The sequence below is a fragment of the Ovis aries genome, chromosome 15, assembly GCF_016772045.2.
Source record: "Ovis aries strain OAR_USU_Benz2616 breed Rambouillet chromosome 15, ARS-UI_Ramb_v3.0, whole genome shotgun sequence".
NCBI lineage: Eukaryota > Metazoa > Chordata > Mammalia > Artiodactyla > Bovidae > Ovis > Ovis aries.
In genome coordinates, this window is record NC_056068.1 from 53,110,060 (window position 1) to 53,132,936 (window position 22,877).

Below are 22,877 nucleotides of genomic sequence, written 5' to 3' on the forward strand. Positions count from 1 at the left end.
TGAATAGATAGTTTTCCAAAGATATGGCCAATAAGCAATGAAAAGATGCTCAACAGCATTAGTCATTAGGGAAATGCAAATCAAAACCACATGAGATATCATTTCACACCCATGAGAATGGTTGTAATCAAAGAGACAGACAATAAATATTAGTGAAAATGTGGAGAAATTGGAACCATGACCCAATGCTAGCAAGAGCAGGTGTTACATGGTGTTAGAAAACAGTTTGACAGTTCCTCCAGAAGTGAAACAGAGTTACCCTATGGATCAGGAATTCAACTCCTGGCTGTATACTCAAGAGAACTGAGCATGTGTATCTACACGAAAGTTGGTATATGAATGTTCACCGGACCTGAAACAACCCAAATGTCCATCAGCAGATAAATGGATAAACTAAATGTATGTATTTGTGTGTATACACATACACTGGAGTAGAATTTCAGTCATTAAAAGGAATGGAGCACAGATACAAGCTACAACATGGACAAGCCTTGAAATATTAGGCTAAGTAAAAGAAGCCAGTCACAAAATACCACATGTATGATTTCCTTTATGTGAATGCATTTGAAATATCCACAATAAGCAAACTCAGAGAATCAGAAAATAGATCATTCGTTGCCAGGAGCTGGAGGGATAGAAGAATGGGAAATGACTGCTCATGGGTATGGGATTTCTTACTGGGGTGGTGAAAGTATTCTGGAATTAGAGAGTGGTGATACTATATTACTAATTAGATAATATGTAACTAATTAGATAGTTGTGACTTTTTGAATATACTAAAACCATTGAATTATATACTCTGAAAGGATAGATTTTATGGTATATGAATTATATCTCAATTTTTAAAGATTCCTTAGGCTCCCAGGTACTTTGTGTGAGGAGCAGAAAACCCTCGCTGGTGGCGGCTGCAGGCTTCCTTATCCCTCTGGCTGAGCTGGTCTTCTAGGTCCAGAGATGTCCTGAGAGGGCCCACACCCCTTCCCTCGGTCAGGAGTGTCCTCAGGGCATCTTTCAGGCTCCATGAGGAGCTTGTTGAATGAGGGGAAATTCCTGCCAGGTTGAGAGACATTTGAGACAATGGAGAGGCTTCCGCGGGAAGCAGGGCCCCAGGAGGGGAGGAAAGTCCTAGAAGCCTGGGCTGCCTGAGGTTTTCCTCTAATGGAGAGGTGGAGTCTCCCAAGCCTGGGCTTCCAGGCTCCTCACTGAGATTAAACCTCAGGAAACCCTGAAAGATGCCTCCGAAAGGGCTGCAGTGAGTGGGAGACTGACAAGGTTACCATGGTTGCCGTGGGTCATGAGACCATGATTTGGGCATTGGACTGGTGAGTTCTGTGATTATATGCTGTGTAGTGCCCTGTGGAAGTATTGCTATCTATTCCAAACTACCCCTAGGAAAAACCTTTATGCCCTGACTTTGGACCAAGCCTTGACCATACACGGGGCCCTAGACCTCTGATCTTAGAATAAGCCAGACAAACCCTGACCCAGAGTTAGCCTCCAGGAACACTGGACATCTCACAGATACAGGCCCCAGGAGGGTAGGGCTATGCATTTCTGCGCTAGCACCACAGCTCAAAGGATGTGTGGCGGCATCTGCAGCTTCTCACTGGAAGGAAGCTTTATGCTAGGAATGGAATGAAGAGGTGGATAGGTGGTCTCAGTGGGATCTGGCAGCTTAGGCACATGGAGCACACACATACCTTCTGAGGAAGGGCTCCTTCAGCTCCTGAGATGCAGGAAAGCTGTCAGTGCTTTGACTCAGATTCTCACCAACCCAAGAAACACCTCAGGTTGCCTGGTCAGGGTCATCCTCTGAGATTCCATCTCCGCTCTCACTTCCTGGCTTTCTGTCCCACAGGGCCGATGGGTGAGGAGCTCCAGATGCCAGACAAGGATGCCAAGGCCATGATGGGCACCGAAGACACACCTGGAGGCAAAGCCAGCCCAAATCCTCAAAATTTGCGGCCAAGTGTGTTCCACAGCATCAAGGTACCTCTCGGGACCTGGCAGGAGAAGGGTCATCTGAGCCTGACAGAGCAGGCTATGCCACTTACAGGCTGTTAAATGCCAAGCAAGGTGCTGCCTTTCCCTGAGCCTCAGTTTCCTCATCTGTAGGATGGGTGATCGTGATCTCTAGAAGCACTTAGCTTGATTTCAGGCACACGCTCTCTCCTCCCAGAGAGGCTCTTCTGTGGGCACTGGGGGACCAGTCTTCTTGGCGCCAGTTTTTCTAGGGGGAAAGAGAAGGATTCTGAACCTGTGTGAATCCTGGGAGCGCTGGCTCAACCAAGGGCAGCCCTAAACAGCCAAATCTGTACCACCACCTGCACGGTGCCAGGCCCTGTGCCAGGGGCCACTCCACGCAGTCTTATTTAGCTCTCACAGTAACCTGGCGAAGCAGGGGTGTCATCCTTGTTACACAGATGAGGAAACCAAAACTCAGAACAAACATTCTATTTTTTAAGCTCCAGCATAAACACCCTATTTTTAATTCTGTGAGACACGTTTTTCTCTTAGGAATTCGACCAGGTTTTCAGGAGGGCTGCAGGCAGGCAGGGTGTTTGCATGGGGCTGAGTGAGGTGAGAGTGTAGCTGGGGGTTCGCTGTGTGCAGGTGGTCGCCCAGGGAAGTTCAGGCGAGGACTGGGTGGGGTGGGGTGAGGTGAGATCTGGGGAGCTTCCTGGGGACAGGAGGGGGTTCTAGTCCAACCTGGGAGACCTCTGAGGACAGAGGGGCTCCCACCATCCTTGGCCCCATGAAGACCCTACTCTCAGTCCTGTGGATTTCAAGTCTCCCCCAGACCTGCGGGGTACCCAGGACAGCTTTCCTATTTTTCAGGCCTGTGAGAATCCATGCACTACCCCGATAACACTTTCTCTCCTCTTGCCCTGGACTCTCCCTCCCCTCCCCTCCTCCTTCTGCTCCTCCTGCATGTCTGTCCCCTCTGACTCTCTTCCTCCCTTTCTCTGTCTCTGTCTCTGCATCCTCCTCCACGACCGTCTCCACCTGCGGCCCCTCCACCAGTTCTTCGTCCTGTGCCACAGCCTGCTGCAGCTGGCACAGCTCATGATCTCCGGCTACCTCAAGAGCTCCATCTCCACGGTGGAGAAGCGCTTCGGCCTCTCCAGTCAGACCTCGGGGCTGCTGGCCGCCTTCAATGAGGTACTGACCCCGGCAGCATAGCCACTGGGCAGGGGAGGTGGTGGGGAATTGAGGGAGATTCTCACCTCCACTCCCCCTCCCTCATGGCCCTAATGTAAACCCTTCCCCCAGTGCCACGTGCAACCCCATCACAGCTCCTTCCAATCGCACCCTTGGGGAGGGCCTTCTGCTGGGGTTCACGGAGGATTTTAGAGCTAGGCAGGGTCCCCATTACCCGCACCTCCCCACCATTCTCCTTTTGGTTCCTTCACCTTTTCAGGCACCCGACAATTGTCTGGCCCAGGAAGGAATCAGAGGAAGCCAACTCAACAGTAGGGAGAGGCTTAAATGAGATCAAAGGCAAAACTTTCAGACCTTAGGGCAGAGAAGGGAGCGGATGATACTAGGGCGTGGAGTTGCCGCAGGATCCACAGGCCTCTGGGCCTCTTGTCTGCCTCTGGGCAGCTCCTCTGGGTGGATTTGGAAATCAGAGTCCAGCTGTGCCCAGTCCCTCCCCCACCAGATGTTTTCCGCCTGGGAGAAGGCTGTTGTCCAGAGAACACTCTCTCCCCAGCCCTCAAGATTTCTGTGAAATTGTCTCTCCCTTGGGTGATATGACACATTCCTCCCAACCCAAGGCCCATGGTCTCCACTCAGTCCCCAGACTCTCCTTATCACCCCACTCCCAGATGTCAGAGATGGGGAAAGAATGTCATTACCGTCATTATGCAGTTGTGGGACCTCGGACAAGTCACTCCCTGACTCTAGGTCTCAGTGTCCCGTCTAAAAAATGGAGAGTGGCTGTCCCTCCCAGGAAGAGTCCTCCCAAGGCCCCTCTGCTGAAACTGCCCCACTCCATCAGCAAAGAACTGGGGTTCACAGATGAGTACCCCACCCACAGTCACAACCAAGAAGCAGTGGAGTGCAGCACACACACCCCAGCTTCTGACAGCAGAGCCCGCCCTGCCCTGACAGCCCTCCAGGCCCCTCCAGCACCCACATCCAAGGATTTTAATTCTAAGGCTTGAAATACCAGCCTTAGTCCTGTGGCTTTAGACTTTTTTTGTGCTTAGCTGCTCAGTCGTGTCTGACTCTTTGTGACCACATGGACTATAGCCTGCCAGGCTCCTCTATCCATGGGGATTCTCCGGGCAAGAATACTGGAGTGGGTTGCCATGCCCACCTCCATGGGATCTTCCCAACCCAGGGATCAAACCCAGGTCTCCCGCACTGCAGGAGGATTCTTTACCTTCTGAGCCACCAGGGAAGCACTAAACAAGACGGAAGTTCTGATTCTGGGTTTAGACACACGGGCAGATCTACTCTGTGCTGTGCTCAGTCGTGTCCAGCTCTTTGGACTGTAGCCCGCCGGGCAACTCTGTCCATGGAACTTTCCAGGCAAGAATACTGGAGTGGGTTGCCATTTGCTATTTTAAGGGATCTTCTTGACCTTGGGAATCGAACCAGGGTCTCCCATGTCTCCTGCATTGGTAGGCAGATTCTCTTCCACAGTGCCACTTGGGAGACCCAGACTTTGTTTATTTCCCATTCATGACATCCCAGAAGCTCAAATCCCTGTCCTTGACTGTCCTACTACCCGTGTTTTAACATGGGACCCAACCCGCATTCTAGAATGAAATTGAACTTCTGGCCCTGTCCACGCTGCTCTTATTTCCCTCATCTATTGGAGCAGTAAATAGAACACATCCTAGGAGGACCCAGAATCTGTGTTTTTAACAGGGACCCGAATGATTCTAATTCAACCATTCTGCAGAAGGGCTCTTCTTTCATGGGTCCTCTTGAGAGAGTCAGTTCCTAGGTAGGTTGATAAGAAGTCTAGGGGTCCCCAAGGAGAGAGGGGTCTGGAATTCTCAAGGAGGAAGAAAGGACAAACTTTTTTCTTCTCTCCATTCCTTAGGATTATATAACTACAATGTATTCTGCCTAAGGACAGTCTCTGGATTAAACCTTCTGGCTAATTGTGTCAATTATGGGAGTAGACCTGCTCTTTACTAGGATTATATACCAACAGTGTATTGTGCCTTAGGACAGTCTCTGGATTAAACCTTCTGGCTAATTCCGTTATCTTAAAATGTAAATTATGGGAGTAGGTCTGATGAGGTCTTTACAACCTCCAGACATTCTTTTGATTTACTGGAGAGTATATAACTCCATTGTTAACACTAGCAAGGGGGTACTCTTTCTACCCCCTTCTGATGCCTATGTCAGAAGCTTTCTCTATCTCCTTTATACTTTAATAAAACTTTATTACACAAAAGCTCTGAGTGATCAAGCCTCGTCTCTGGCCCCGGATTGAATTCTTCTCCTCCGGGGGCCAAGAATCCCGGCGTCGTGATTCAACAACAACCTTTCACTCTCATGCCTTTGCAGGTGGGGAACACAGCCCTGATCGTGTTTGTGAGCTATTTCGGCAGCCGAGTACATCGGCCCCGCCTGATCGGGTGTGGAGCCATCCTTGCAGCCCTGGCAGGCATACTAATGACTGTCCCGCACTTCATCTCAGAGCCATACCGCTATGACCACACCAGCCCTGGTAAGAACAGGAGGGTCTGGGCTGAGGGTTGATATGAGTTGCCACACTCATACACAGGGTCCACCCCCAGGCTTCCAGCGGTCAGGATGGGCCCAGCTCCCCAGAACACCTACTAGTCCCCCACACCCCACCCCACTGCCTCCTTCAGCTTCAGCCCAGATGAGTCCTTCTGGCAGCCCTGGGCAGTGGTGATGGTGGGGGGTGGGGGGGTAGTCCTGAGGCAGAAAGCTGAGGCCCTCTGGGTTTCTCTTGGTGAGGGTCTGCTTGTATGGTGCTGCGCTTTTTTTTTTTTTTTTTTTTTGAGGTGGAGGTGGATTTAGGCAGGCCCTGGTCTATATGGGTCCTCAATAAATATCTGTGGAATAATAATACCAGTATCACACACCACCTACTAGGTACCACTGTTCTAAGCACTTAATGTGTACTGATGCATTTAATTTACACAGGAAGTCAAAGCATGATGAAAGAATGGATGAATGAAAGAACAAACACAAACATGAAAGAATTTTAGACAGAATAGTGAAGCCCCTGTTTAGCCCAGTGGGATTTTGTTGAGAGTCAACTTGACAGATGGATGCCTATCCCTTGGAGAAGGACTCAAGCAACCCTCCTTGTCCCATCCATCTCTCCACCCATTCACTCATCTACCCATCCATCCACCTACCCATCCTATCCATCTACCCATCCACGTACATACCTATCCATTCATCAATTCATCCATCTACCTACCCACCTACCCATCCATCTGCCTACCCATCCACCTACATATCTACCCATCTATTCATCCACCCATCTACCTATCCATCCACCTACTTATCCTCCCCTCCATTACCCCTCCTACCCTCTCCGCCCATCTGTCCATCTGGTGGTCCACCCCAGAAAATATTCATGCTTCCTACTTTGTGCTGGACCCTCTTGAGGGACTCAGTCCTTGCCCTCTGGGAGCTCCCAGTCTGGGAGAGAAAACAGAAACAAACAATACCTCCCCTGCCCCCACCCAGTGTATCAACTGTGTGAGGAAGAGCTGGGCAGAAGATGCCCAGGGAAGGAGCCCCCAGCCCAGCCAGGCATCATGGAAGGCTTCCCAGGGGAGGAGAGCTATCAGAAAGCATCCTTTCTCCCTTGTCTTCCCATCAGCTCGGACCCCAGAGCTCCTACTCTGTGCCAGGCTGAGTGATGGAAAGATGGAGCAGATACCACCAGCCCTAAGAAGCTCTGAGGGAGCCTGGGTTGGTGAGAGCATGGGCAGCTCTGCTGCAGACAGAGAGTCCAGCACAGGACAGCCAGGGAGCAGGTAGAGACCCGAGTAGAGGATGGACCCTGGAGGCTGGAGGGAGCTGGAGGAGGCGGCGTCTGACTGTGATGTAGAAAGAAGGTAGAGGAAGCTGCTCAGGCAGTGGCTGGAAAGGGGGGAAGTCCCAGAAGACAGCCGAGAAGGAAATGGCAACCCACTCCGGTATTCTTGCCTGGAGAATCCCATGGACAGAGGAGCCTGGCAGCCGACAGTCCAGGAATCACAAAGAGTTGGACACGACTAAGGGACTAACACACACACACAAAACCTTCAAAAGATATCCTTGGGCTTCCCAGGTGGCGCTAGTTGGTAAGAATCCACTTGCCAATACAGGAGACTTAAGAGACACGGGTATGATCCCTGGGTCGGGAAGATCCCCTGGAGGAGGAAATGGCAACCCACTCCAATATTCTTGCTTGGAGAATCCCCATGGACAGAGGAGCCTGGTGGGCTATAGTCCATGGGGTTGCAAAGAGTCAGACATGACTGAAGCAACTTAGCATCCAGCACATTAATATTTATGTGCCAGGCCCTCTGCTGGGGACTCAGGGGTGGAAAAAAAGACAGATCCCTATAATCACTTTCACATCTAGTAAGCACTGTCACAGGCATCACTCACCACTCCTAACGCTTACAACCCTTAGAGCAGGTGTTATCATTATCCTATTTTATGAATAAGGAAACTGACTCTCAGAGAGGGAGGTACTTCCTCAAGGCCCACAACTAGTAGACATCCCCTGCTAGCCTGGCCCTAGAGCCTCTGCTCTGACCACTGAATTCTTCTGCGTGTAAGTTCCATATTTCTGTAGAACTTTCATTCTACAAGGCTTGTTTGACAGATGAGGAAACCGAGGCCAGAGAGGCTGAGGTCCTCTGCCAAAGTCTCACCGTCTTCAACCCAGGCAATCTGGTTGAGGGTCCAAGTCCTTGAACTTGGTTCACATGGCTTTTTCCAGCTCTAGAGAGTGTCTCACTGGGCTGGGTGGACATGGCTCAGAGACCCAGCTCCCAGAAAGGATTCGGCCAGCCGCAGAGAGGAGGCCACTTCTCTACCCACATTTGGGGTAATAATAGTAGGAGGGTCTTCTTAAGTTTGCTCACCAAATATTGGTGAGCTACAGGAAACAAATGTCTGGCACTAAATTAAGAAATTTCCCTTTATTGCACTCTACCCCTGCGTCCCGAGCTGACAGGAGCCCTTCCCAGAATGAAGGCCTAAGGGAACCATTGCTTCCACAGCCCAGACGCAGCACCCCTCCCTTGTTGGGCCCTGCCTTCAGCCCTGGCCTTGACCCTTACACTCTGTGAGCCAGCCATGCTGAACTTCTCAAGACCTTGGTTTTACATGTGCTGCGGCCTCTTTCTGGACCCCACCCCTGACCACCACCTTCCCGTTCTGGAAAATCCTGTTCGTTCTTTTCCACCCAGTTCAAACCACGTCTTTCAGCTGTCCTACCCCACCCTCACTCAAGACCCGCCGTTGCCATGGCACTTCCACGTACCTCTGCTCAGAGATGTGGCATAGGGCGGGTTAAGAGCACGGACTTAGAACCGGACTGCCTGGGTTTCAGTCCTGGCTCCACCCCTTGTTAGTTGCTGCCTGAGCATCAATTTTCTCATCTGCAAAATGGGAGTAATGAGAGTACCCATCCCCTGGGTTTGTTGTGGGGATCAGAGGGATTCAGAAGAGTACCTCCCATCAGTAAGTGCTATAGGAGTCTTAGCTATTGTCCTAATACTTTTATCATCTCTCAGCAGACATGTCACAAGACTTTGAGGCTTCCCTGTGCCTGCCAAGCAACAAGGCCCTATCTTCAGCCTCATCCAACAGCAGCTGCTCTAGCTACACAGAGGCTCGGCACCTGGCTGTGGTGGGGATCATGTTCACAGCCCAGACCCTGCTCGGTGTGGGTGGGGTGCCCATTCAGCCCTTTGGCATCTCCTACATCGATGACTTTTCCCACAACAGCAACTCGCCCCTCTACCTTGGTGAGGATCTGTCCCACACTTTGGGCTCTGAGGGAGGGCCAGGCTCCGGTCGGGCTAAGTACGAATCCCTGACCTCTGCCCTCTGTGGCCACTAGAGGCCCAGAGGAGCCCTGGAGAGCGTCCCAGGCCTGAGTCGGGGAGATGGGCTGCTCCTGCCCAGTGGAGGCTGAGCAGGCGCTGACCTATGGAAGGACGCTGGGCCAGAGGGCACTAACGCAGGCTTCCTATCGCAGGCGTGCTGTTCGCAGTAACCATGATGGGGCCAGGCATGGCCTACGGGCTGGGCAGCCTCATGTTGCGCCTTTACGTGGACATTGATCGAATGCCAGAAGGTGAGCTTCAGAGCACGCAGTTGTCCCCAGGGGCACACAGACACAGTTGATCAACTGCTGGTCTCATAGAGGACGCTGAACCAGAGGACCCAGCAACCCCACTGACCTGGGACATGCCTCTTAACCTCTCTGAGCCTCAGCTTCCCCATCTTTGAGATACTCTCTGCCCTGTCCACCTCCCAAAGCTGCAATCAGAATGCAGTGAGAATGTGGAGATAAGCCAGAAGTTGCCATCAGATGGAGAGTTGCAATTGTTGCTACTGTTGTTATGAGCCTTCACTTAGTTCCACCCTGACTTCCCCCGACCCCAGGCCCTCAGCCCTCTGCTCAGATACACTACAGGACAGACAGGGCCATGTATTCTCTTGGTCTCTGGGGTGCTCCCACCTTTATGGGGGACAGACTTCAGGACCCAGAGAAGACACTGACATGATGGAGAGAATTTTGGAGCAGGACTCAGTAACTTGGGCCATTTCAGAGGGGAAATTCAGGGTGACCTCTAAGCACTCTTCAAGTTCTGACCACCTCAAAGCTTGGCCATCTATGCTGAGGGCACCATTTGGGGAAAAGGGGTCTCTGATCCAGGTGGTGGTCAGGGTGGGCCAAGGTGTAGAACTGAAGTTGGTTCAAAGACAGTCAGGAAGGGGGAGTGTTGGGGGTCTCAGAGCTCTGGCGTTCTGTGGGGAGTGGGAGGGGATTGTTTCTAGAACAGGTCACTGTGGCGTCCCAGCTGCCTGCTGGTCACACCAAGCAGCTCCAAGCCCCCAGCTCTGCCTGCCGCATCCTGCTGCTCAGATGTCCCATCCCTCACTTGGAGATTTTCCAGCAACCCTGGAAGCCTCAGGGGGCACATGCACAAGAATACGGACAGGCAGATTCTGCTTCTCGTTATCCAGCTTTTGCCCAAGAGTGCCTCTAGTCAGGATAGGTCTGGGCAGCTCTGAACAGGAGTCACTAGGGGTGGCCCTGCCCCAACCCCCTTCCTTCTAGAAATCTGGGCCCAGGAGCCCAGCATGGTCTCTGGTTGTAATTCCATTCTCCGTTGATGAAACAGTCCTAAAAGTCAGGGCTCAGTTTCCCAGACACACCCCAGTTCAGGAGAAGGGAGTATGTTTCTGGCTCTCTTGACATCATCCTGGTGGCGCTGACACCTTCAGAGGCAGACATGGCATTCCTGTGGACTGTGAACCAAGGCGCTGTCTCTCTACTCCGTCTTTCTCTCTGGGGGATTTCACTGGTTGGGTGGGTCACATCCACTGCAAGCCCAGACCAGCATGTGAGAAGCGGAAGATCTGAGATGGGTGTGCGTGAATTCCCACCAGCCTGGAACAGAAGATGGGGGAACAATAAGCGGAGGAGGAAACTGCACAAAGCCAACCCCACCCCCGCTTTTCCAGATGCTTTTGCTGAGCGCTGACTGTGTCCTCTGGGCCCGCTTCCAGAGGCGCTCAGGACAAAGAATCTGGGAGCCAGCCCCACTCAGGGGGTTGATGTCGACATGCATCCGTACTGTTAGAAAGTGTTTACAGGTGCTGTGGCAGTTGAAGAAGGAGGTACCTAACTCAGCCTTGGGGTCAAGAGGTCTGATGGCAGAGATGGGCACTCCAGTAGGGAGGCGCATCTGGGACTGTTGTTTACTCGTTAGGTTATGCCCAATTCTTTTTCAATCCCATGGATTGTTGCCCGCCAGGCTCGCCTGTCCATGGGATTTCCCAGGCAAGAATACTGGAGTTGGTTGCCATTTCCTTCTCCAAGGGGATCTTCCTGACCCAGGGATCGAGCCTGCATCTCCTGTGCCTCCTGCATTGGCAGGCAGATTCTTCACCCCTGAGCCACCAGGGAAGCCCATATCTGAGTTAATCTTGTCCTGATTATACCTAGATGGGGCTCAAAATCACCTAGGGAACTTGTTAAAGTTATAGATTCCTTGGCCACCTTTCCACCCCATCCGGTGGCAGTTCTAAGTTGATCTTGGAAAAGGCTGAGTAGTTTTGATACACACCCCTTGTGATTTTAACCATCATGCAGGTCTGAGAACCCCAAGGATCATTCTAGCCATCAGTTTAATAACAATCTCAAAAGTAACAGTAAGTAAAGAGCAAACGCTGTCGACATTCTATGTGCCAACACTATTCTAAGTGGTCTACACGTATTAGTTCCTATGATTCTCACATCAGCCTTATGATGTAGGTACTACTAGCATCTACGCTTTACAGGGGAAGAAACCAAGGCACAAAGAGGTTAAGTAACTTGCCCAAGGTCACGCCATTTCCAAAGTCCATGACCTTAACCATGACACACACTGCCATAAAGCTGAGAAAGTCAAGGCCCAGGAAGGATCAGGGACGTGCCCAAGGTCACACAAGACACACCTGGCAGAGCCACAGCTGATACCCAGATCTCCCGACCCCGGCCCAGGTCACGTCCTACCTCAGAGGCTGGTCCGAGAGTGGTGGCCAAGAAGCTACAGCCCATTCTGTAGATTAGTAGATTGTGAAATGCTACAGCAGTGCTGAGAACTGGAAGGAGGTGGAGAGCTTACAGGAGGGTCTAGGAAGACTTCTCTGAGGAGAGGGGTAGTCCACTGGACTTTGAAGCCTGTGTGGAAGCGTGGCAAGGACAGGGAGGGCCATTCTAGGTGGGAAACAGCCTCTCTTCCTAACACGCTCTCTTCCAGGTGGCATCAACCTGACCTCAAAGGACCCCCGATGGGTGGGTGCCTGGTGGCTGGGCTTCCTCATCTCGGCTGGCGCAGTGGCCCTGGCCGCCATCCCCTACTTCTTCTTCCCCAAGGAGATGCCCAAGGAGAAGCAAGAGCTTCGCTTCCGGCGAAAGGGCTTGGAAGTTTCAGACCTACCTGTCAGCAAGGTAAGCCCCCTCCCTGCCCCACCCTAACCGAAGCTCCAGCCCCCACATGCTTGTCCTCCAGTATAACCTTCAACTCCATTCTCCTGGGCACAGCACGCCACAGCTTCCAAAGCCATCTCCATGCTGTTGCATTCCCCAGCATTCCTGCATGGTGCATCTCCCCAGCCCCTTCCGCAGCTGAGGGGATCGAGGGCCAGAGCCACAAGTGACCCACCCAAGGAGATCTGGGTATCAGCTGTGGCTCTGCCAGGTGTGTCTTGTGTGACCTTGGGCACGTCCCTGAACCTTCCTGGGCCTTGACTTTCTCAACTTTATGGCAGTGTGTGTCATGGTTAAGTACCGCTGGGAGCAGAACCCAAAGCCTGTCTGAGCCCATGCCCTTCGCTCTAACCACTACCCTACTGCCTCTGCTTGTCGCTGAACGTGCTTAGTAGATTGTGAAATGCTACAGCAGTGCTGAGAACTGGAAGGAGGTGGAGAGCTTACAGGAGGGTCTAGGAAGACTTCTCTGAGGAGAGGGGTAGTCCACTGGACTTTGAAGCCTGTGTGGAAGCGTGGCAAGGACGGGGAGGGCCATTCTAGGTGGGAAACAGCCTGGACAAAGGACTTGGCTGTAGAAATGACCAGGGCCTTTTCAGGGACAGTGAGGGGACAAACAGTTATTGAGTGCCTCACTGGGGACCAGGCATCAGGCTGGACCCCGGGGCTCAGCATGTGAGCCCCACCCTTAAAACAGGCATAGCCTAGTGAGGACAGAGGCTCTTAGATAAGTAACAACTGGCTGGGTGCTGCAAGGGGATTCGCTGAACCATTCTGCTCAGCTCCTGGGGCAGGTTGTCTCTCCTCAGAGGACCATCCTAAGACCCAGAAGGTGCAGGGATGTGCTCAAGGTCACACGTGACAGGAGAAGGCAGGACTGTGTGAGGCCACTGGACAGGAGAGAGGATTCTGGCCTAGGGTTCTCTACGTTTCCCAGGGGCCCACAAAAACACGAGGCCCGAGAAATAATACATTGGCTCTAAAATACAAAAGAAAAATGACAAAATGGAAGAGCCTTATAAAAGCTCAATTATACGTCATTAGAGTCAGCTTCATTCATTTTTCGTTAATGCTCATACACATTTCATTATATTCACCACTTATTATATTCTGAAAATTTGTGCGTTAGATTTTCTCTTTTCCCAAGTCTGGGTGTATAAAGACAAATACTATTTCACCTTTACATCTCACCTCCCACGCCCCCCACACAAACACATAAACAATACTTCAGTGACCAGATGTGTGGGGCTGTTCCCACACTGATCAATTCTCTGCAACATCCACTGGGTGTCCTACAACCTAACTCCATCCTGCCTCTGTCTACAGTATCAGATGTCACAGGGTAAGGCTCACTTCCACAAGACTGCCCCTGTTGCAGACAAGTAGGAGGCCCCCAAGTCACCTTCAACTTCTGTCTGACTTGGCTACAAGTCAGAGTTTCCCACAATGCCCTCCTTGGATTTGGTTATTTGCTGGAACTGCTAACAGAGCTCAGAGAAACACTTGTTTACCAGTTTATTACATAATAAAGTGAAAAAGTGAAGTCCCTCAATTGTGTCCAACCCTTTGCGACCCCATGGACTGTAGCCTACCAGGCTCCTCCATCCATGGGATTTTCCAGGCAAGAGTACTGGAGTAGGTTGCCATTTCCTTCTCCAGGGAATCTTCCTGACCCAGGGATTGAACCCAGGTCTCCCGCATTGCAAGCAGATGCTTTACCCTCTGAGCCACCAGGGAAGGTCTCCATTACATAATAAAGGATATGATAAATGATACAGATAAACAGCCGGATAAAGAGATGCCTAGGGCGAGGTCTAGGAGGGTGCTGAGCACAGGAGCGCTGTCCCTGTGGAGTTTGGGTGCTTTGCCTACCTGGCACGTGGCTGTGTTCACCAACCTGGAAACTCCCTGAACCCTATACTATTGGGATTTTTATAGAGGCTTCATCATGTCGGCGTGATTGATTATTAAGTCTATTTTTAGCTTCTCTCCCTTCTCTGCAGAATTAGGTTGCAGTGGTGGGCTGAAAGTTCCAAGCTTCCAATCATGGCTTGGTCTTTCTGGTGACCAGCCCTAACCTGGAGCCCAGTGGAGTCACCTCATTAAAACAAACGATGTTCTTATCACCAGGAAATGCCAAGGGATTTAGGGGCTCAGTGTCAGATGCTCTTACCACTCAGGAAATTACAAAGCTCTTAGGAGCTCTGGGTCAGGAACCAGGATCAAAGGCTGAATATTAGAACAAAAGATTTTCTTAGCACCCTTGTTTACAGGAGTTTTAGGATCTCTGTGCCAGAATTTTGAGAAACCACAAACAATCATAAATTAAGGAAGTTAGTTGTTGCTAAGTAATTCTAATTTCAAAGGGACAATTTATAAAAAATCCTGTCAAATATTTTGCAGCAAGAATAATTCAATTTAATGTTGCAGGTTGGTGCATTTGAATACATTTGCCATAATGTGAGATAGTGTCTCCTTCTTAGAACAAGAAAGTCTGGGCTTAAGACGAAGGGCTGAAAATGCCTCTGCTGGAAAAGCTGAGATTCAACCCCCAAATCAGTCTGATACGGCACCCACACCACTCTGTTGCCCACTCCCTGCTGAAGCAAAGGGTGTATACATGGGGCTGGGGGACTAAAGAAAATTGATGTCAGGATAGCCAACAGGGGCCAGAACAGTTAAAGCCTTGCCTGCCAGCTTCAAGAGCAGCGGATAGCCCTGGAGGAAGTCCTGCGGCTTTATCACCAGGTGCTAGCACAGAAAGGATTGGAAGGCAAGGGAAGATGTGCAGAGAGCAGCTGGGGACAGGAAGACTGATGTGACAGCTATGGCGTCGGTCCAGGCAGGAACTGGTGCATTTGCAGTAAGGCAGGGTGTGGGGATGAGTTCAAAGCACCACGCAGGAAGGGAAACACACAGACCTGTATCCTGCTCTGCTATGGGTCAGTCATCCCAGAGACAGCGAAGGGCTGATGCTGGCTCAGAGGCAGGGGGAGGCAGGCGTTGGAGAGAGATCAGTTTCAGGGAAAGGAAGAAGACAGCTTGGAACCACAGATGGTCCTTCCCGCTTCTGCCTAGCTCAGGCCAAAATATGAATGAGATGAAATTCCTGGAACTTGCAGAAGAGTTCTTAGAAGCAGGGATGATCACAGAAGAAGGGAAGAGACTGGTTACCAGTTATGGGTAATCTCCAAGTTGGGTATTAAATCTGAACACAGAAGTGCTACTTGGGCCATGGGGTGGAATAGGTGGAAGAAACAAGGGTGAGACTAGGCTAGGCTGGGCTCAGTCATATGTCCTTGTTCGGTCATGTGACCTTGAGCAAGTCACTTCCCCATTCTGTTCTATTGTGTAAGACACTGGGTTTAGATTCCTGAAGCAATGTCTTGTGTGCCTTGGATTCTGAGAACACACGATTTCTTGAGTCAAAGCTGCTGTGATGCAGAGATCCTCATTTTGAGAGCTGTGTCTCTGTGATGCCTTGAAACCCTGGCTCCTAGGCTGTGAACCTGTCTGACTGTCTAGATTCATTCGTCAGCACATGGGGGATGGGGAGTGGGGAGGGAAGGAGGTGAGAGGTTCTGAAAAAAGAACCGAAGGCCGAGAACATGATGATCTGCTTCCAGCAGCTCTCAGGTAATAAATATTGAAGTGGGAGGAACTGTTCCCCCCCCCTGCTGAGGCTGCCTCGGCTTGCAGTTGCGTGGGCTTGCCCAGTGTGCTCAGGCCACTGATGAGGTGGATGGACCAGGAGGAAGGGCCCAATTAGGTGAAAGTCCAAGTGTTTCGACATGGTCGTGTATCTTTTGCAGAGAGTAGAAACAGGCACGAGAAAATGAAGGGTCAAGGGGGAGGCTATTTCTGAAGCCCCTTCAAGCACTCCCTCACAGGGGTTCTCTAAATACCTTTCTAGAAGTAAGTGCAGCTTTTACTGGTGTCCAGGAGATGGTGGTATGTAATAGAAAGGATTGTATGACCCAGAGGTCTCTGGCCTCAGTCTGTCTGTCCACGCAATAGGCAGAAGACTGAACAAAGTTTGCTAGCTCTGGGAGGTTTGATAGTAACATGACCACTTTCACAGGGGGACAGTGGGGTGCATCCCACAGCCCCTGCCCCAGGGAGCTCTCAGGTCATGAAAGAAGGCCAGGTGCAGAGAGATGGAACATGACTGAAACACAGCTGAGGTTTGAATGACAGAGTTCTCTGCCAGGGGGCAGGGGATTAACAGTCTCCACAGAGAAAACTATGAGGTGGGGGGTGGGGGAGGCCATGGCAGTACAGAAACGTCAGGAGCTCAGCTTCCCTCCCTTTGACTCTGCCCATGTGTCTGTGACCTCGAGCTCGGGTGGCTACGCAGACATCTTTCTAGAAGGGAACCAGGGTAGGCCTCACCTCTCTTAGACCTCTGTTTCCCTGTCTTCAATTAGCCAGTTTCTAAGGTCCTGTCAAAGGCTCAGGGCTCCTGGCAGACGGCTCTGCAGGGCCCATGTGGTAAAGAGGTCTCCTAAGTGCACCTAGCAGGTCATCTGGCCCCATATGGGCAGTGGCTATAGGACCCATTCAGCTAGCAGCCCTCTTTGCTCTCCAGGCCCTTTGGCCCTTTGGCCCTTCTGAGCTGCCCTTGGTCCTGGGCCCGGGACTGAAATCAGATCCCCTGGGGACTGCAGGTCCACACCGACCCTCTGAGCACCACTGGCCTCTGTTATATTTCCCAGGAGCCTCCATGTCTATTATTTTAGGGTATCTCCCAGAGTCTGGGATTCTAATATTATCTGGTTTTAAAGTTCTAAGTTTATGCTAGTTGTAGGTTCTCAAGTATTTGTGTTCCATTACTTTAAGATTCTGTGCCTCAAATGCTATGTGACTCCCAAAATTCACTTTTCCAAGTAGTTATGGTTTTGGCCTAAGACTCTGTGCTCCGTCTTGCAGCGCCTGCTGGGTGCCGGGTGACATGGTCTTCTCTGTGCCCAATGTCTCTCCTTAGCTGGCACTGCCTCCAGATCCCTCCCAGTTGGTTTAGGAGTCCTTCTCCTTCCCAAGTGACCCCACTCTTGTGATCCTCACCCCACCTCATCCAGCTCAACCGTCACTGCATCTTACAGACAGAGGGACTGGGTCAAGATTGTGTCCAGAGCTTGGCCAGCGGCACTTCCTGCTGCACCAGTCTGTAAAAGGGCAGGGCTTGGCCCCAAAGGGCTGAAGAGAGGCTTCTTCTGCCCGTCCTGATACAGATCCAAGCTTCCTCAGTCACTGGGTATGGAAAGTCTTTTGGGGTGATCTGCTCTGTGGCTTTTCAACTGCACCCCATAGGACCCCAAGGCTGCCACCACAGGGAGACTGAGAGAGGGGCTCCCCAGCAGGGCCAGGGACCTTCCTCCCTTATGCTCACACATACACACACACTTTAATCAGACAAGTTCTACTTCACACACTTTAATCACACAAGTTATACTTTTTGATGTTTTTATACCAGTCTTTTGGGTGAGATATAAATTGAGAAGGGGGTTCTATTGCAAAAACCAGTTTTAAAAACACTGGTGTAGTCCAACACTGCCAAATGATAGAGGAGGAGATTGAGGCTAGAGAAGAGAGCTGACTCCAGCTGATCTGGCCCAGGATGCACCATGTAAGCATTTCCTTGGTGTCTGAGTCTAAGACCTCCCTCTGTGGCAGGGAGGAAGGCCAGCAGCAGCTTTGTCTGCACCATCCCAGCCTGCATGCGAAGTCTAACTCTGTCACTTACTAATCTGAAATCTGTAAAATGGGAATAACCAGACCATCTACATCCGTGTGGCGGGGGTTGTAAAAGGAAATGAGGCGAGGTTGTGAGGTGGGTTGTTCAATACCTAGCCTGCAGTCTCAGTAACCAGGAGTGCTTGTTCTTGGCATGGATCAGGCCAGCTCTTAAAAGGAAAAATGACTTTTTTTCTGATATTCTTCTTAGATGCTTTTCTATATCCTACTTCCACTATATTCCATAAAAGGTTTAAAGGCGACTCACACCAAATACATGTACAGTACTAGTAAGAGAGTGGAAAATAGGCCAACTTGTATTGCCTACTCTGTTCTACGCCCTTTGTATTAATCAGCCCATTTATTTCCTGTAACTTACCTATGAAATAGGTTCAGTTTTTACCCCTGTTTTGCACCCGAGGGTCTGAATTACAGAGAGATAAAATAACCTAGTAGAATTGCTAGTAAAAGGTGGAGCTGGGATTCAGGCTCAGAAAAGCTGTCGCAGGGCCTGTGCTGAGTCACTCAATCAAGACCAAGACACAGAAAGATCGAAATAACAGCAAAAGGTTATCAGAATGAAAGAGAAAGAGAGACGAATTTAGATGCTATTATGGAAACACTCACTTAGTCCTGAGCTTTCTGGTAGCCACAAGGAAAAGAGACACGGTCAATTGCAAAAAACCCATGGATGTAAGAGAGCTGGGAGCACACCACCCTCCTCCCCCACCCCCCGCCCCATAGAATCTCAGATGCCCAGGAACTCTGCTAGAAAACACCATCTCCCTCCTGTGGGAGATAAGTTGAATAGAAAACCCTGGAGGAGCCTCAGTATCCTCCTCTAAAACTTGGTGGTATTGGACTGTACCAGTGTTTTTAAATACTGTTTTTTTTTTGCAGTAGAACCCCTTTCTCAATTTATATCTCACTCAAAAGACTGGTATAAAAACATGGAAAAGTAGAATTTGTCTGATTAAAGCATGTGTGTATGTGCGTGTATGTGTGCATGCATGTGTGTGTGTTTGTATGTGTGTACAAGTTGAGCAGCCATCCTGTGGCTGCTTCCTATGACCACGTGTGATGGAAGCTGAGGGCTGGCAGAGAGTTCCACATCACCCACTAGGGTCAGCACTGGCTCCATGGGGCTGGGGTCCCAGTCCTGCCCCAGCGCCTTCGAGGAACCCAGCTTCCTCCAAGGACAGCTCCTGGCCTTTGCAGGCCCTGCAGGCAGTGAGCTCTCCCATGGGCTGGACCACACACAGCTCCCCGACTCCTGCGGGCTGCAGCAGTCAGCACACAGCCCAAGAGGGGAAGTTCAGACCAGATCCCAGACCTGCTGACCTGGGCAAACCACAGCCCAGATGTGTCATTCTCTGAAGCCCACTCTGGAGTCCTCAGAAACAGATGTGGGGAGGGAGAAGGAACTTCTGAATTCCTCAGAGACAGGGACTGGAGGTCAGTGTTCCCAGTACCCACAGAAGAAAGCCCAAATCCCTCAGCCTGGCCCTCTGAACCACCCCACTCTTGCCCTGAGAGGTTCATTTCCCCCCACCAAAGTTAACAGTGACTGTTTATTCATAAGCTTGACAAGTGAACCCATCTGCTGTTACATTCTTTTCTTGAGAGGAGCAAGGTGTTAGAAAGAAAAGTGAGTTTTAAAGAGTATAAAGAATACTGAGACAATTTCTGATTGGCAAGCATTCTATTAAAATTGTTTCTTTGGAAGTGGGGGAGAATCTCTAATTGGTTTCCAGATATATTTGACAACCTATGGAGGGGAAAAGAGAGTAGTTTGTGAGTATTTCAAAGGAGAAATGGTTGTTCAGTGTTAACCCCGGCAGGTTTTGGGGTCTGGCCATTTCTTGTAACAAGTAGAGGTTGATGGGGTGCTTTTCTGCGGTGGCTCTCTTGCCATGGTCCTGAGAGGCTCTTAGCCGCCGTCAGGGTGGTTCCCCCCGCCTCCCACACCCCACTCTTCCCGCCACCACCCTTCTGCTGGTACTAGGCCTCTGCTTCAAATAACCTCTCCCTTCCTGTGGATCCAATCTCAGACTCACCTTTCCCTGGATGCCCTCCGGACCCCCCCAGCCCCTGAAGGACTGTCCCTCCCCTCCTGTCTCCAAACCCCAGAGGGCAAGATGGTGCTGGGGGTGGTAACGGAGACTGCTCTGCCAATTGCTCCCCGATGACACGTGCCCTTTTGGGGGAGGCCCTCTGTTTCCTCTTCTGTGAAGCAGGTGCAGTAACAATCCCTCCATCAGACTGTTGTGGGAATTAAATGACAGGGTGGATGTGAAAGTGCAGTGTAGACCACAGAGGGTTTGCACATGTCGCAGCAGATGACACTGTGGCTTTTACTGTTTACTCGGGGACAAGGAACCCCAGGCAAGGAACTCACAAGATGCTGCGTGTCTGAAGGATGGGCCTGTCCCACCCCCAATAGGAAGATGGGGAAGAAATCAATCTATCCCCACCCTTCTTACTCCCATTCCTGGGGCGGCACCCTCTCCCTCTGGGACCCAGGAGCTTCCCATATGCTCTTCTACAGCTAGGCGAGGCCTGAGAATGGAGTAAGGAGAGTTTCTAATTCTCCTTAAGACAGCATGTCCAAAAGAAATATCAACATGAGTCACAAACATCGTTCTAAATGGTCTAGTTGTTATTTATTTGCTGAGTCATGTCCCACTCTTTGTGGCTCTATGGACTGTCACTTGCCAGGCTCCTATGTCCATGGGATTTCCCAGGCAAGAATACTGGAGTGGGTTGCCTTTTCCTTCTCCAAGGGATCTTCCTGACCCAGAGATCAAACCCTGCGTTGGCAGGTAGATTCTTTACTGCTGGGCCATCTGGGAAGCCCAAATGGCATTCAAACATAAAAGAAATTAATTTTAATAAAATATTTTCTTTAATCTCCCATATTTAAAATATTTCCATTTTACCGTATCATAAGTATAAAAGACTAATTGTGAGATATTTTCCATTCCTTTTCTTCATACTGAGTCTTTGAAATGCAGTGTGTACTTTGCACTCTGGCCCATCTCTGTTTGGACTAGTCACAGTTCCAGCGGTGCGTCAGACAGCACAGCTCTGAGACAGAAATGCATAACAGATCCACAGTGCCTCATCCAGAAAAATAAGACTCAGATTTCAGGCCCCTTCACACCCTCCCACGATGGTGCTTCCTAATTTTGCCAGCCCTGCACCAGATCTCTGATTCACAGGCTTGGTGGATCAGATGTGTGTTTTTAAATCAGGCAGGCTTAAGCTAAATCTTAGTTCTGTCCCGTGCTAGTTGGGTGATGTTGTGCAAGGAAGTACTCACTTCCTCCCAGGACAGCCTTGTCCAAACTGCTTGTCACACTGGGCTTCAGTCTTCTTCCATGGAACTTGTTGCTTCTAATCCTCGTCTCGGACTGCACATAAAAACGTAGTAAAATCAGGACTTCCCTGGTGGTACAGTGGATAAGAATCCACCCGCCAATGAAGGGACACGGGTTCGATCCAAGGTCCGGGAAGATTCCACGTGCCACGGAGCAGCTAAGCCTGTGTGCCACAACTACTCGGCCCGTGAGCTGCAACTACTGAAGTTCATGCTTCTAGAGCCTGTGCTCTACAACAAGAGAAGCCGCTGCAATGAAAAACCCAGGCACTGCAATGAAGAGTGGCCCCTGTTCTCCACAACTCAGGAAAGCTGGAGCACAACAACGAAGACTCAGTGCAACCAAAAAAATAAATTAAAAAAATTTTTTTTAATATAGTAAAATCAGACTTCACTAGATCACTTATATTTGAGTGACCCAGTAGCAACTTCTCTAAGACTTAGTTACTCATATAAAAATGTGCACAGTGATAGTAGCTGTATGAAAGCATTGTCGTATTGGAGCAGGGCGGGTAGACTACGCAGCACTCCGTGCTGGGTCACTCAGAGCATTGGTTCCCTCCTGCTTTTAGGGTAAACTGACCAAATGCACACAGGCCCTGGAGTCAAGCCATCTGGATTCAGGTTCTAGCCAGACCACTTACTAGTTGTGTGACCAGGCAAATTACTTCATCTCTCTGTGTCCCAGTTTTATTCCCCTGAAAAACAGGGATTATACTGTTCTTAAGAAAGTTGCTGTGGGGTTTCAATGAGTTAACGGACTTGTCATTGGAACAGCACTGGGGTGATAGTAAGTGCTTAATAACCATGAACTGTTATTTATCATTTTATCCTTCCCTCCTTGGTGCAGTCAGAAGACTGTAATTGTATCACCTCTGATCTCTTTTCTGGGATTGAAGACCTTTTTCTCAGGAGTTGCACAGAAGCCATCCTCTCCCACGTGGAAGAGCACACCCCAGGGTAGCTGTGAGGTTCCTTGCAATGTGGTCCAGGGGCTGAGCAATCCCCTCTGACTGTGGTCTGACTCCTCCAAGAGGAGAAGGGGGCTGTTGCCTCTTGCCTCCCCCAACCCAGACCCCTTCCTGTTGCTGCAGACAGGATGGAACAGGACAGGCCCTGGAGGTACCTGCTCGTGGTGACTCTCCATGTGATGACAGCCGTGAGTGATATAAAACTGAAGGTAGCGTGGTGATAACCTTGTATAGAAGCTGGTGATGCTGCTGGTTGTGGTGAAGACAGTGGTAGGGATAACAATGACGGGAGAGACAGCGATGATGACAGTGATTCTGATCATGATGTTGTTGCTGGTGACGTAAAGGGTCAAGTGACCGTGATGATGACAATGATTGTGAGACTGTGAAGGTGGTTGGTGACCTTCCCAGAGACAACAACAATAGTAAGGCCAACCTTGGTTGTTTATTGGTGGTGAAATTGGTGATATGAACGGGGTGATATTTAAGATGATGAGAATAATGATGATGGTGGTTGTGGGAATTTTCATGGTCATGTTGGTTATTATGATGTTAATGATGGTGGTGACAAAGTTCA

The 22,877-nt window shown here is 50.4% G+C and overlaps 1 protein-coding gene and 1 long non-coding RNA gene across 33 annotated transcripts in view; one reads left to right on the forward strand and one right to left on the reverse strand.

Moving 5' to 3' along the window:
* SLCO2B1 (solute carrier organic anion transporter family member 2B1) overlaps positions 1 to 22,877 on the forward strand; it is a 50,642-nt gene that overhangs the window by 11,215 nt on the left and 16,550 nt on the right. For 5 of the 32 annotated variants that reach the window (XM_042233237.2, XM_060399431.1, XM_042233234.1 and 2 more), the window contains 6 exons: positions 1,859 to 1,989; positions 3,025 to 3,162; positions 5,533 to 5,695; positions 8,745 to 8,978; positions 9,212 to 9,310; positions 11,988 to 12,178. In XM_042233237.2, coding sequence (XP_042089171.1) covers positions 1,859 to 1,989; positions 3,025 to 3,162; positions 5,533 to 5,695; positions 8,745 to 8,978; positions 9,212 to 9,310; positions 11,988 to 12,178 — 956 coding nt within the window. Of the gene's footprint in view, positions 1 to 1,858; positions 1,990 to 2,838; positions 3,163 to 5,532; positions 5,696 to 8,744; positions 8,979 to 9,211; positions 9,311 to 11,987; positions 12,179 to 22,877 lie in introns of all 32 variants that reach the window. The other 27 variants (XM_060399437.1, XM_060399432.1, XM_042233235.1 and 24 more) reach the window with 8 other exon arrangements.
* Positions 10,181 to 22,682, reverse strand: LOC121816701 (uncharacterized). Its single transcript, XR_006056378.2, has 2 exons — positions 15,139 to 22,682; positions 10,181 to 10,633 (listed from the first exon to the last, which is right to left on the reverse strand). It is a non-coding gene; the product is annotated as an uncharacterized LOC121816701 (long non-coding RNA).